Genomic DNA, 13,869 nt, shown 5'->3' with positions numbered 1-13,869 from the left:
GCCAATGCTAGACCTATAGTAAAATACTCTCGTATAAATTTCAAATATAAAAAAAAATATTAATTAATTATTAATCGATTTATATATTCGATGTATTATAATCTAAAAGTTGTATTTATTTAAATGATTTTAGTTTAAGGAAGTTGAGAAATTCACTCAAACAACTAACAGGAATCTCTCATATCAAATTTGTATGCCAGTTGAGATACAATTTGGCATTTAGATAGAAATTTGCAAGGAACTCTATTATATTAGAGAGTTAAATTTATTTAATTTATTGTTGAATTAAATAATATAATAAGCTAAAATATAAATCGAATATTGTTTAAAATTAAGTTTATAACTGCCTGCTAAAATACAAATATTAATAATTATTTTAATTTAAAAAATAATCGACATATACAATACTATATACATATATATACATTTTTATATATTAAGTAATATCCGAAAGAAAATAATTTTCGAACGAAAAATGAATATCGAAAAATGGCAACAATTGCTTCGAATTGAACATTCCTTAAAATAAATTGTGTAATTGAATTTATTTTATATAAAAATAAAACTAGTTGTAAGATTTAAATAATAATAAATTATTTATTAAAACAATAAGAAACATTTTAGAAATCATAATAAGTACATATTTAAATAAAATATATTCCAAAAGATTCTTTACAGTTTATTGAAGTCCAACAATTTTACCACCAATAATATCAAGTTGTGCTGTTATGCCCTTCGTAAGAGAACGTGCCAGTTCTTTGGGTTTCTAAAAATTATTAAAAAGAAAGTATCACATTTAAAAAATATTATAATTAATACTAGTCTTAGAAATGATATTCTAATAACATCTAATAATAAGCTAATAACAAGCGCAGCTATATGCACCTAATTTAAGTATCTTAATGTTAAAGTATCTAATGAACTGAGTAAAAAATATTGAATTGACTGAATTTTCGTTTGAGAATCGATGTGAAAATGAAACTAAAAGTATGGCTTCAGGTAATTAATGATATTATATATCATATATTTATCATACATAAATAAATGAAAACAGTATTGATTAAAAAAGGCTAATGCGCCACAAACGGTGACAAATGCGATATTGACAACATGAACAGTGGGTAATGCATTGGAATTGCAATGGTATTATACATTGTAAGCAGCCAACGCTAAAGAAAACGATTCATTGCTACCAATAATTATTTCAATTAAAGCAAAAAATTAGACTCATCAAAAAGGAAATCATTGTGCTTTATAAACAATAAACGACATCAAAGATTGAAATTATTGTGCTGTAAAAAATCAACTGACCTGTTTATGGAAAAGTGCCAGGGACAATCAAGTCGTCCCGAAACTACTCATTGAGCTCGCTGATTGGATTATTAGTGTCGAATGAAAAATATAGGAAAATGTAAGAACCGCTTGAATTTTGGTTTTCATCGTAAACGAGAGAAAATCTTATATCAACTGATACAAACATTGAGCAATTGCATTAAATTTGATTGTATGTGAAGTATTTGGTGATCGCATTTATTATTATTTATGTTGTTTGTGTTTTTATGTTATGTTGTTTTGCGTTTTATTTCAAAATTTCTAACTTTTTCTGCGTTCTGCGTTTTTATTTTCTACGTTTTCTACGTCCACGAAAACTAATTCAGTTTTATTTTTCTGCAATTTTATAATAAAATCTCCCTATAAAATTAAATTTCACAAATACGCTTCAGCATTTAACTAGCTTTGTATAACGAACAAGAAGTTTTTCACACATAACTCATATATAAATATTAAGTTACGAAAAATTTTGTGTTAATTAGAAACAATATTAAACTTAATAACTGCAGTAATTATTAAGCCTGCATCCATAATCTCTTCAAATACTATATCAAATACCTGTATTGTAAATAAATATATGTAATAATCATTATAGTTTCTCAAGGTTTAGTGCTTTATGACAGTTAAAATATCTTATTACATCCATGAGAAATACATTTCATAATTGTCCAATACATTTTCATAATTGTTGTTACACATCTATACTTACTTGTATTAATGTATTTAGTAAATTGGAAAAAGCTTCGTAACCGTTAACCAGTGAACGTGAAATTCCATCGAACATATCCCCATTGTTGCCATATTTATCATGTTCATTAATTGTATCTAAAATTGGTACTGCCTAAAATCAATAAATAAGTGAAGAAAAAGTATTAAAGATTATAAATACTCAAAGAGAAAAAATAACAAAAATAAATATTTAATACTTACATTTGTAATGTCAAGTAATTTTTTTTGACTTTGATCGTATTTACTGAGAATTTTGGATGGTATTCCCTCATATTCCAAATTAACTGATTCTGCAGTCTTTGGTGGTTCAGGTAGTAAAGTTAACTAGTTTATTGATACAAAATTTTAATTACATCAGAGCGCGACATTACGTTGCAATACTCACCTTGAAACCGGAATTACTCTTACCGCTGCTACTGTCAATGTTATCTTCAATATTTTGAACTGCGATTTCTGACAGTTGTGATTCGTCGTTTTTCTGTTCTAGTTCCACTTGTTTATCAGACGTTGTTACAACTTCAACTGTTTCATTCGTTTCAGTTGGCGCACTTAAGCAAGTACTTAAACACATCAATACTAGTATGAATATGTTAATAAACATCTTTTGTATCATTGTTTAATGTTTATTATTTTTAAATTAATACTTTTTATTATTATTATGATTTTAATATTTTTGTAAAACACTTTAAACTTGCTGTTCTTTGAATTATTAATAAAATAAAGCACATCAATAAATAACAAACACTCCAGCCCGAAAACTTAGACGTCAATGAATCAACACCATTCAACGCAAAATTCAAATCGTTAACTGTGCATGCGCAACTGTTTTATTGGTTTAACCTGGCTAGGACCATTGCAACATGCGAGCATTCAAGAGTTTCGTAAGCGACGTTACGTTTTTTATATTTTGCAGTAAAAGTAGCCGCAGAGCTGAGTGAAAAGTGTGTATGGCATCTCAGGTGATAAAATTAAATGAGCTATCACAGTAAAGTTCAAATTTTTCTTTTAAAATAAAACAAGCAATGAGGAAGGAAGTTAAATAATTATTTATATATGAGTATAACTAGGAATAATTACTGAACTACTGCCCCACTTGAACTGGATTTGAAGTGAAAACTCAAATATTGCAAAAATGCAAACTTGCACTTGCGTGGAGTCAGCTTGTTTAGCTTTGGTAAGTGAATTATGTTAAGGCAACTCACGGTGCACGGTGAAGACTTTTGTGTTTATGTAGAGTGCAGAGTGTAATTTACTGCTTTTGAGCTTCTCACACTTGCTCTTGTTGTTGTTGTGAATTGTATAATCGCTAGTTGAAAGCTTACGCTTTCTTTTTGTTTGTGTTTTTTTTTGGCACTATTTATGTGCTTTCATTTGCTTTGACTGTACGTTATATTTTGATTGCGGAATATGTGGATGACATTTAGTACTAAAAAATAATATGTAGTAAAAATATCAAATAAATAAATATGGGCAATTGGTTTGGTTCATTTTATTTCATAATTGCAGATCTCAAAAAATTTTAATAGAAAAACAAGTAATCATAATAATTACTCTAAATTACTATATGAAACAATATGATAACATATGTGAACACCTTTGTAAATTATCAAGAAATAATAATTAACTCCACAATGTATAATTATCAAGTATTTTTAAATCGTTCAGTAAACGATTTACATACATTTATTTATAAACATTTAATATGTGTTTGAAATAAGTAATAAAAATTAATATTTTTAAATTTATAGTTTTTTGAACATAAGAAAATCTATAAAATTTGTTGCTATTAAATTTTTATAGCAAAGCTTTTCTATAAAATTTTATTATAGAAAATAATGAACGAGGAAGCAGTGACTAACGCTGACACAGAGTCATTGGCATAGGTTCAGCGATCTAAAGAGGACGATCATACGATGTTATCGGAAATTTATTATATATCTAAGAGGTGAACTACACGCTTGGAATGTGGCCGATCATTAAGCTAGGTAAAACATACAGCACAAAAAATAATAATATAAAAATAGGTATAGCAAATACAGAAAAAGTGATAATACTAACATACATTAACGAAAACTTAAAATAATAATAATACATACATAACACCCGAAACATACATACATAACAACCATACGGTACAAAAAAGAAGAGATAATGAAAATAGAAAAAGAGGAAGCATGGCTTCGATGTAGAGATGTGGGGAATGGAGTTATAAATACTCTTAATTTTAACTTTGTTTTATTAATTGTATATTGTAAATAAAGTGATTAAAACAAATTTTTTTTCATAGCATTTTTTTTACATAAAACAATTGCACTCACAACTACACACAATGAATAATAGATTTAGGAACTAAACTTGAAAGATTATGTTACATATGTACATGGGAAAAAGTTCTACGATTAGCACTGTGATGACTTCTATTATAGAATGGTATGCGGTTTTATCTATAAACTAGAAAAATTAATATTTAAATTTTTACAAGAGTTTTAAAATATCAGACTATTTAGCATTATTGCAACAACTAATGTATGCATGTAAAAAAGAAGCGAAAACTGTTCTAAAAATTTAACTTATTTTTCATTTATTAATAACTTATCGAGCAGCCCTCGTATTCAATTTTTGTTATTCACATAATTATAATATGTATTGATATTTTTTATGACATAAGCTCCAAGAAAATATTGTTGTAATATACGTAATAAAATTGTATAATTAAAGAAGTTATTCAAAATCAGTATGTAAAGGATAATTTTAAAGTTGAATTTTTTATATTATATAAATTAAAATATAAAAACCTTTAACGATTTTTTAAACATATTTTTAAAAGCTTTCAACTCAAATTTGTATAATTAAAGAAGTTATTCAAAAGCAATTTGTAAGGGATTATTACAAAGTTTAATTTTATATATCATATAAATTGAAATATAACATTATTCTTATTATCATTCTTTTAAATATATTTTTAAAAGCTTTAAGTTTATAAAATAACACTGAATAACAGTGTTACCACAGACAAATAATATTTGTTACTTTATCAAAGCTTTACACTTAAATTAAGCTTTCAACTTAAAGCTTTTATACAATAAAGAAGTGTAAACTTTAAATACTTTTAAAATTTGAACGTAAAGCTTCATTTTGATTAAAAATTAAATAAGCCAAGTATTTAATCACCACATTAGGATTTTTTAATAACTTTATGTATTTCATTATTTTATTTTTTTATCAAAACAAAAATTGATTTTTTAAAGTGCTCTTCCATATTTTAAATTATAAATATATATAACAGTCTTATTTAAGAATTTTTGTGTGTTGAATTCGGGACCATTGTTTATGTTGAGCTATTCTTTTAATGAAATCTAGGAAATTTCTAGAAATCATGCTTAAATGGTATTTGAAGTGTTGTTGTTAGAAGGTACGATTCATTTCCTAGCCAGTGCATCACATTCTCTTAGGGAATACCTATAATATCTAGATTACTTATCTTCATAAATAAAAACATTGTTTTCTTTTAAGAAATTTGTCCAAATGTTTTATAAGTTTGCCCAACCATAAAGTAATATTGAGTTTTTAGAAATTGTATTACAAACTAATTAAATGACCATTTTTTTAACTAAATATGTTTCAGTTAACCACTACCTTTTAAATATAGGAAGAAAACCCAAAAGCAGTACTTCAGATGTTGTGAAATATATAGTAAAATATCCGCTTTGATGCACCCATGACGGATATAGGATTTGTAACTTCACCTAGCTTTCATTAATTCTTATAAAGTTTGAAGTCTTAAACCAAGTGATATTGCCAGTTTTATTATAGCCTTAATTATTAACGCTTAGAGGGCAACGAAATCAAATAGGATACAATAAATATAAAGCGTGGTGTACCATTATGACTTCGAATAATAATAATAATAGGGCCTATGTTATCCATCAGAAATAGCTCTTACAAAACCATGTAAGAGGTAATACTTGAAATAAGTGTGATTCATACTTAGAATAACATATATTATTATAGATTCTGTATAATATCAACTCATACTTATTAATTTAATATGAGGAGTTTATTGTTATGATTTTATAAGTTTTTTTTTTGTCAGTCATTCTATTTTTCAACACTTTTAATAAAATTTTACTTTCTTGGATAATAAAATCAAAATACACATAAAATTTAATCAACTATTATAAAATTTAAAAATAATTTTATAACCGATTATAGAACTAATGAATAATTCAATATTTTTTAAATATTAATTATAAAATATGATAAAAGGATATATGTATATTTAATATATTTATATGAATATATTTATATAATACAAATATATAATTTATAAATTGATTAAGTATTAACCTGGGAAGCTTTTTTTGAAGAGGAAAAATGATATTGTGATTGGTGAATTAACATAGTTGACTGGAACTAGAGGAATGTCTAGCTTCTATATAATTTTAAAGTTTATCTATGTAAATTTTTCTTTTTAATTAAAATTGAAAAAATTTTAAATAAATTTCAAAATAAAATAAGTTTAGTAATACAATTTTAAAATAAAAAAATTAATATAGAAAGTGAAATGAAAGCAAAAACTTTATATAAAAGTAATGAAAAATGTAGGCTAAATTCAAATATCTAATTTGCGTTAATTAGCGTATACTACGCTCGTAAATTCGATAGGTGACCAAAGTCTATTTAATAAATAAAAGTTTTATTGCTACTAATTGATTCAACAAACTTCACATTTTTTGAATCATAATCATATAATAATGTTTTTTTCTTAAGTTATCAATTTCGAATAAAATAATAATATACAAAAACTCAAATATTCATTCTTAATTGATTTTTATATATATGAATATATATGAATCCAATTTTATAGTTTTTTACTACAAAATTAGGTTCATACTTATTTTGATATAGCCTAGTTATACTTAATATTTTTTGAAGGTACATATAAGTTTTTAAGAATTTGTTAAACAAGTTAAGAATTAAAATGATTAAATGGAAACTTATTAAAGAGCTTGCTTTAAATCCACAGTCCGAGATAATCATTATTTAAGTCTATGCACCAAACGATTTTACTGGCGTGCAACAAGATATAGTTTCTACAATCAATTCTTAACTTAATACAACAAACTTTATTCCTAGAAACGATATTCTAATATTTATAAGCAAATTTTATGAAAACTGATCTGCAGTAATAATAATCTTAATTGCCGTATACACTGGCTAGACTGGAGGATGTACATTAATAACATGTAGAACTCTTAATTAATAGAAACCTATGAGGAAGCTTGCCTTTGGACTCATCCCCTTGAAGTGGCTGGGTTTCTTCGACTGGATCCTGGTTAGTTTCAAATTACTCCCACCCCTCCCCTTTCCCTCATCCCAACACTCACTCCCACCTTTTCCATTCCTTACCCCATGTATTCGTCTTGTAATCCTTTCATGTTATCTACTTTCAGGTCCCGGCGGGTTACAACAACAACAACAACAACAACAACAACAGCAAGCTTGCCTTAAATCTACAGTTCAAAAACAAAAAAAAATTTTTAAATGTATGTTGCCCAGTTGCACTAACTCGGAAAAACCTCAACATAAGACTGGAGGAGTAACAAAATATACTTTCCATAGAATGAATATGGCTATGCTTATAAGCAACTTTAATGGAAACTGGGCAGCAATAATGAAAGCTTACTTGGCTTCTACATTGGCAATATTTTTATGTTAGTACGCAATGCAAATGGGTATCATATACCCATACCACATATTTGTACAAGTATGTGTTAGAGAGCATATGAGAGTGTAAATAAAACTCCTGCCAAAGTCTAGCCAGTGTAGAAGCAATGTTAGAATGTTTTTTTAAAAAATTGTTAAGAAGCAATTGACAGAAGAAATGATAAATGATAAATGAAATTGCACCACAAAAGAAAAATCTGCATTTCACCTGTTAATACAAAAGAAAATCGAACAGACCATTTAATCTGATAACATTAGGAAACCTCAATAAAGAATTTCCATACTTGAAGAGCTTGGAAAAACCACATGAGGTTATCTCTCGAACCACGTTGGGATATTTTTAAATTGTCCATTGTGAAAGCTTTTGAGCGAGAGCTTGTTTAAAAAGAACAATTGATGTGCTGAATTATACCAATGAGGAACCAAATAATAACGATGGGGAGTTGCATTAGATTAATGGTGATGAAGATCTATCGGTCTTTTACACATTTGATAAAATACTCAAGTAAGTTATTAATGACGAGCAGAATCACATCAATGATGATGATGATCTATCGGCTTTTTACACAATTGATACAAGACTTAATGGAATAAGCTCTTATCTTTATGTTCTGGCAGTACAAATTTTTATCGGAAATCACTGAAACCAATTTTCGTTAGATTTTATTTTTTTTTGAATCATTTCTGATATTAATACATTTTTAATTTAAAAGTTAAGTACAAATTTAAAGTTTACAATAATAAAATTCAACTCTATATAATATTTAAAAATAACATATTTTCAAAATTTAGTTAACATATTTTTATATATGTCAATTTGTTAATATATGTTTTACGTCATTATTCTAAAATTTTATTTATTGAAATATACACAATTTACAATATACTATAATGTTACGTATACAAAAGATATTATTAGCTGAATTTAAAAACATATATGAATCAGTTTTAGTTGAGAATCCTTTTACGCAAGTTGATGAAAATGGTTACGGTTTGAAGCAATATCATATAGGTATATGCTATTACTGGGACTGATTAAAAAAAATATATATAATAAGTGTATTTAAAGGTGTTACATATACTAAAATCCTATTTGGCGTTGATAATTTTATATCAACAAATCTGGACGATATTTATTCACAGAACATAGATCCGGAAATCGAAACATTTGAGCTGACGTCCCTTATACCATTACAGCTTTTGAAATTTCAATTTTATCGAAAAAGAAATCGGTACATAATGCAATTGACGCCTTGTCTTGATGGAGTACAAACAATGTATTTTGAATTTGGTGGCCATATGTACAAAAATGTAAATACTACTAGATCTTACTATATTTTAAAATTGATTGGAATGAAATATTTTTGTATCATAGCTATTTTGGAATACATGGCGAGAACACATTGCGACAGTACGACTTCAATGTCATCCAACATTCTTCCATATATCTGGTATGTCACCTTTTTCGAGTTCAGATGTGCTTGCTGATGAAGAGATCTTTAAGGCTGTTATACATGCAGAACCACGTCGCGCTGTAAGTGTTTGCCTAAGTCATAGTGGCAGTCTGTGAATTCTTTCAGATATTAAAAACTAATATATAGTTTGTTTTTGTCTTATATATTTACACAAAATATATATTTTATACAAATATATTTTACATTTAGAATAGTTGATATATTAATGAAGTATCTGTACAACGATTAAAAAAGTTAAATGAATTTTTAGATCGTAAGTTATTTTTAAACAAATAAACGCACATCATATTTGAACATATTGAAAGGAACAAAAAATGCGTACGAAATTTTATAATATGCACAATTTTATTGCACAAACGATTGTATCTGATTATGTGGTAATTAAGTCTACAGATAAAAGTTAAAACTAATCAAATATTTTAATTCTAAGAAACGTATCTTAATATAATTAACAAAAAATTTTTATATTTATGGCTTTAAAATATTTAAACTAAAATTTTTGTGAATTTCCAAAAGTAATGGATTTATCGGTGCTTTTGTTAAAGCCATTACTGCTCAAGCGATTTCCATTCTTAAGTATGCCATTACCAGTTCCTATGGTAATGACGTTGCCATTCATATTTTGAATATTTTTCACTGGTTGATATGATTCCGTCTTGAATGAAGAAGTTCTATTGCCAATGCTAACACCTTGCATTTTTCTATTTAAATTATCTGTACTGCTCGTACCGTTCTGCAATGGACAATCACTTTTATGCTCCATTGCATGACCATTGGGTTTCTTTAAATTGGATCTTGTAAGCGTGTTCTGTAGTTCGGCATGCAAATTTTCTGTATTGCTAAGTTCTGTGTTAGTGTTACGCTTCTGTGCAGATATAAACTCAAACTTAGTTGGTTCCTTACGTTGCTGCTCATACTCGCCTATAGTGACAGTACCCAATCGCATAGTGCGTCTATTACCAGTTGAGTTAACTGCAGTGTTATTTAGTGTGTCTCGACTGCCAACGTTGGTGCTGTATACATTTGGTCTCGTTACCGTTTTACGCAACTGCACATTGTCGTAGTCTGGAGTCGGTGAAGTGGGTGGTTTTAACGGTTCTTGTGCTACCATTGTGGTTGTATTAGCTGTTGAAGGCTGTTTCAAGGTAGTCAAGTTAGACGACTTTTGCGTTGAAATATTATTTTGATTCGTTTTTGGTGGTGAATTAGCAAACTGTGGTGGCTGAAATAAATAATAATTAATTAATAAATTAATTTTTTGTTTATATAATTGTTTTTATAGAATAAAATGAAAAAGCTTAATTAAACTTGATTTTAAATTTATGTTGAAAAACAATTTAAAGGCAGCTATCGTTGCATGCATAAAAGAGTAACACATTTTTATATTTTGTTTAGATACAAATGTATGTATGTGGCCTGCGAGATGCAATAATAAAAACGCTTTAGCAACTATAAATATACAATATTATTATTATGATTTAAATTGAAGAGATATTTAAAATTAATTGAAAATTTGAAATTAATCTATAAATATATAATATTAGAAATTCAATTTGAATTTAATAATATTTAGAGCAATTTAAAAACAATTAAAAATTTTCGTACAATTTTGGAAGGTATATTCAAGCACTTTGCAACTCATTATGTGTAAGCATTATATCATAATATCATAGTACTTAAGGTACTATACATTAAATTGCTTGAGTGAAAACAACTTCTCATGCCTTCCTGTAGTAAATGGGATTACCTATATTCATTAATCATTAATATCTACTTAAAAACGCCTCATCTATAAAACTATGTTCATTTGCATATTACAGTATGAGCACAGGCAACCTCATACATCCTATAACAGTTGACGGGAATACATTTTTTTTGAGTTCTACATGAAAAGTCCTTCAGTAGTACATTCAGTAGGAAACAGGATAATATTATATTTAGCTATGGAATTTTTTTTGAAAATAACTTATAATAGTAGAAGTCTATACAAGATATTGTCTGATATGCAGCATCAATTAAACTTATTATTTATTTCATATTTAATTTTAGGGACTTAAAGTTTCGACGTTTAATACTTTATTTTTAAGCTTTCTGTAGTACAAAAATCTTCAACATATTAAGATTTTAAAAGTGATGACGTACTTTTAGGGCAGTGTAAGCACTGGCTTATATAAAAATAATAAAGTGGTTTGGCTTTTAAACCTAATGGATAACTAAATAATTACATAGAACTTAAATTAACAGACACAAGTTAAGTTAAATACATTAAAATTAAACAATGTTTTTAATTTGATTAATAAATGAATTAATAATGTTAATTTACGTTAGCTCCCCAAAATTAGTGAAAAGCGATTTATATAATGATGAGTAGAGAAAATGGAAAAAGTTTTTGTCTAATTTTAGTTGTAATAGTAAATATTGTGAAAAAATTACATTGTGGCGGCTAACTTTTCAATAAGGCAGAAGCCCAAACTGCATTCAGTCTAGAGAAATCATTACATTCAGTTAATTAACGATAGTATTTTCTTAAAATTGTACCAAATTCCTAATGTCACACTAGTCTTAGAAATTATTTGATATTAATAACCTATTAACCATATTGGGTGGTACAAACCTAGGCTTCTTGCATGGCAGATCGTTTCCCTACAAATTTTTTTTTACTTTTTCATTTTCTTTTATATTTTGACAACACACAGCCTAGATCACAGAAAAGTTCTGCAGTTCACTTAAGTTGGTTAGACTCTCTTTGCAATATTTTAATAAATAAGAGATTGTAATGGCTAAGTTTAAAACCTGACTTGCAGGTTAAATACTTGATAATATGTATAAGAATATTATCTTTGAGCATATGATCTGCGATGAGTATCCTACATACCTCTCCTTAACCTGAAATACACTAATCAACTAGGGAAGCTATATCAAGCTTTCAATATTCAACCTCTTTAAGTATATAGCTACACCCATTCCGTTATGCGATTAAGAGCAAAAATCGAGGTTTCAAAAATTTTTTAACCAAGTTCTGGTTGGCCAGTCTATTTTTAAGGGTATAATTGTAGTGCAATTATTATTGAATGTTGTTTTCGAAACAATGTAGTAAGTTTTATTGGATATAATACTTCTGTATACTTGTATTATTAATTCAATTATTTTTTTTTTTGTTTTTAAATATTAGTAATATTAAAAAGGCTACACTTAACTTAAAAACGTTTCTAAAGTAATAAAAAATGTAAAAAATCAATTAAATAAAGATGAGCTGCCTATATAATAAAAGCTGTTGAAGATAATGCAAAACGTATTATGTTAAAGTAGACTGTAGCAAACCTAAGTAAAATTAAAATGAATCCATGGGTATGAACATGGTGCAGAAAATCTGAGCTATACATATTAAGAAGCGTATGCTCGAAATCGGTCAGCAGACAAAGACTCGCAAAAGTTATATCGCTAATAACAATAATTATAAATTAGTCAGAGAATATATATCGTAAAGTCATTATTCTATATATTAGTTACCTGATAAAATATATGCACGTAATGAATATACATTTTAGTTGTGTAACTGTGATGTATGTATTGCACTAATTGTGTAACATGATTGCACAAAAGATGATCTTAGCTAATCATTAGGTTAAAGAAGAACTAACTAAATATCGTGATTAAACATGCGAATGATTTTATTATATTAAAATTATTAAACTTCATATTGTGTTTTCGATTTTGTATGATTCATATATATAATAAAATACGTATATACCACCCAAATCAAAACATTTCAAAAACTTTATTGTTTTTTATCTTAACTGCAATGTTCTGAATATTTCAAAATCAGTCAAATGCAATTAATGATAAAGTAACATTACATTTTTTGCATTTACTAGAAAAAATGTAAATATTGATAAGTAACAGTCTTCATTCAGTAATAGTCTTACGTAAATTAATGGTAAAGGAAATTTTAGTTATAATTTATACATATTAGGAAATTTATTATTTACTATCGGTAAAAATATAGAAAATATTGTTATCTAATGCGTAACTGAATGACATGTGCAACTCGTTTTTATATATTTAATCAGTAATCTTTTTATATTTACAATTCTTTCAATAATCGAAACCTAAGTAACAAATACCGCTCTTTAAATTATTTGAAAAAAATGAAAGTATATACAATTTTGTAATTAAATTTTCATTATTTTTAATCAAAAATATATATAAATTAACTGAACTGTAGTAAGTTTTGAAAATAATTTATATATTAAATACGAAAAACATTTTCGACTAAGTTATTATAAAAATCGTGAATTATTTAATACAACTCCTTACTTCCTATTTTTTTCAATATGTTTCTGGTGCAAATTTTGATACTATTTCAGCTTAATAAGTTATATATTTTTAAGCAATTGCTTTACCATTTTTAAAATATTAAAAACTTAAATAGTTTAATATATAAATAATTTTTAAAACAGTATTACTTTCAGTATTACAATCCCAGATTTCATTAACAGAATATTTAGATATTTTATCCTTAGCTTCTACCCACTAAAACCAGAAAAATGTAGAGAAATAAATGTTACAGACAGTAAATTTCAATAAGAGAGTGGGCATAACTATA

The 13,869-nt window shown here is 26.6% G+C and overlaps 3 protein-coding genes across 3 annotated transcripts in view; 1 reads left to right on the top strand and 2 right to left on the bottom strand.

Moving 5' to 3' along the window:
- Positions 1-647: 647 nt before the first annotated feature.
- LOC119666774 lies at positions 648-2,674 on the bottom strand. The gene is made up of 4 exons (XM_038076056.1): positions 2,447-2,674; positions 2,263-2,385; positions 2,042-2,173; positions 648-766 (listed from the first exon to the last, which is right to left on the bottom strand). Exons 1-4 carry the CDS (start codon positions 2,672-2,674, stop codon positions 680-682), a joined length of 570 nt encoding a protein of 189 aa, XP_037931984.1. The 3' UTR covers positions 648-679.
- A 5,965-nt stretch (positions 2,675-8,639) lies between these two features.
- Positions 8,640-9,655, top strand: LOC119670343. The gene is made up of 3 exons (XM_038080568.1): positions 8,640-8,800; positions 8,858-9,099; positions 9,164-9,655. The coding sequence occupies exons 1-3, from the start codon at positions 8,680-8,682 to the stop codon at positions 9,356-9,358; spliced, it is 558 nt and encodes a 185-aa protein (XP_037936496.1). The 5' UTR covers positions 8,640-8,679; the 3' UTR covers positions 9,359-9,655.
- Positions 9,656-9,717: 62 nt separating this feature from the next.
- The window catches only part of LOC119670339 (GATA zinc finger domain-containing protein 14), a 58,885-nt gene continuing 54,733 nt past the window's right edge, over positions 9,718-13,869 (bottom strand). Inside the window, exon 7 of the mRNA XM_038080565.1 lies at positions 9,718-10,485. Within this exon, the coding sequence (XP_037936493.1) occupies positions 9,754-10,485 (732 nt within the window). The 3' untranslated portion in view covers positions 9,718-9,753. The remainder of the gene's footprint in view (positions 10,486-13,869) is intronic.

Source organism: Teleopsis dalmanni, chromosome 1 (genome assembly GCF_002237135.1).
Source record: "Teleopsis dalmanni isolate 2A chromosome 1, ASM223713v2, whole genome shotgun sequence".
NCBI classification, from domain to species: domain Eukaryota; kingdom Metazoa; phylum Arthropoda; class Insecta; order Diptera; family Diopsidae; genus Teleopsis; species Teleopsis dalmanni.
The sequence above is the reverse complement of the archived record's forward strand: the minus strand, read 5'-3'. Positions and strand labels throughout refer to the sequence as shown.

Bases quoted from the DNA above. Each gene is read 5' to 3' on its own strand.
- LOC119666774 (XM_038076056.1), bottom strand. From the start codon at position 2,674: ATGATACAAAAGATGTTTATTAACATATTCATACTAGTATTGATGTGT. The intron at 2,174-2,262 runs GTAAGTATTAAA...TATTGATTTTAG, and splicing joins AATTACTTGACATTACAAAT to GCAGTACCAATTTTAGATAC. The intron at 767-2,041 runs GTAAGTATAGAT...AATAATTTTTAG, and splicing joins TACTAAATACATTAATACAA to AAACCCAAAGAACTGGCACG.
- LOC119670343 (XM_038080568.1), top strand. From the start codon at position 8,680: ATGTTACGTATACAAAAGATATTATTAGCTGAATTTAAAAACATATAT. The intron at 8,801-8,857 runs GTATATGCTATT...GTGTATTTAAAG, and splicing joins TTTGAAGCAATATCATATAG to GTGTTACATATACTAAAATC. The intron at 9,100-9,163 runs GTAAATACTACT...TTTGTATCATAG, and splicing joins GTGGCCATATGTACAAAAAT to CTATTTTGGAATACATGGCG.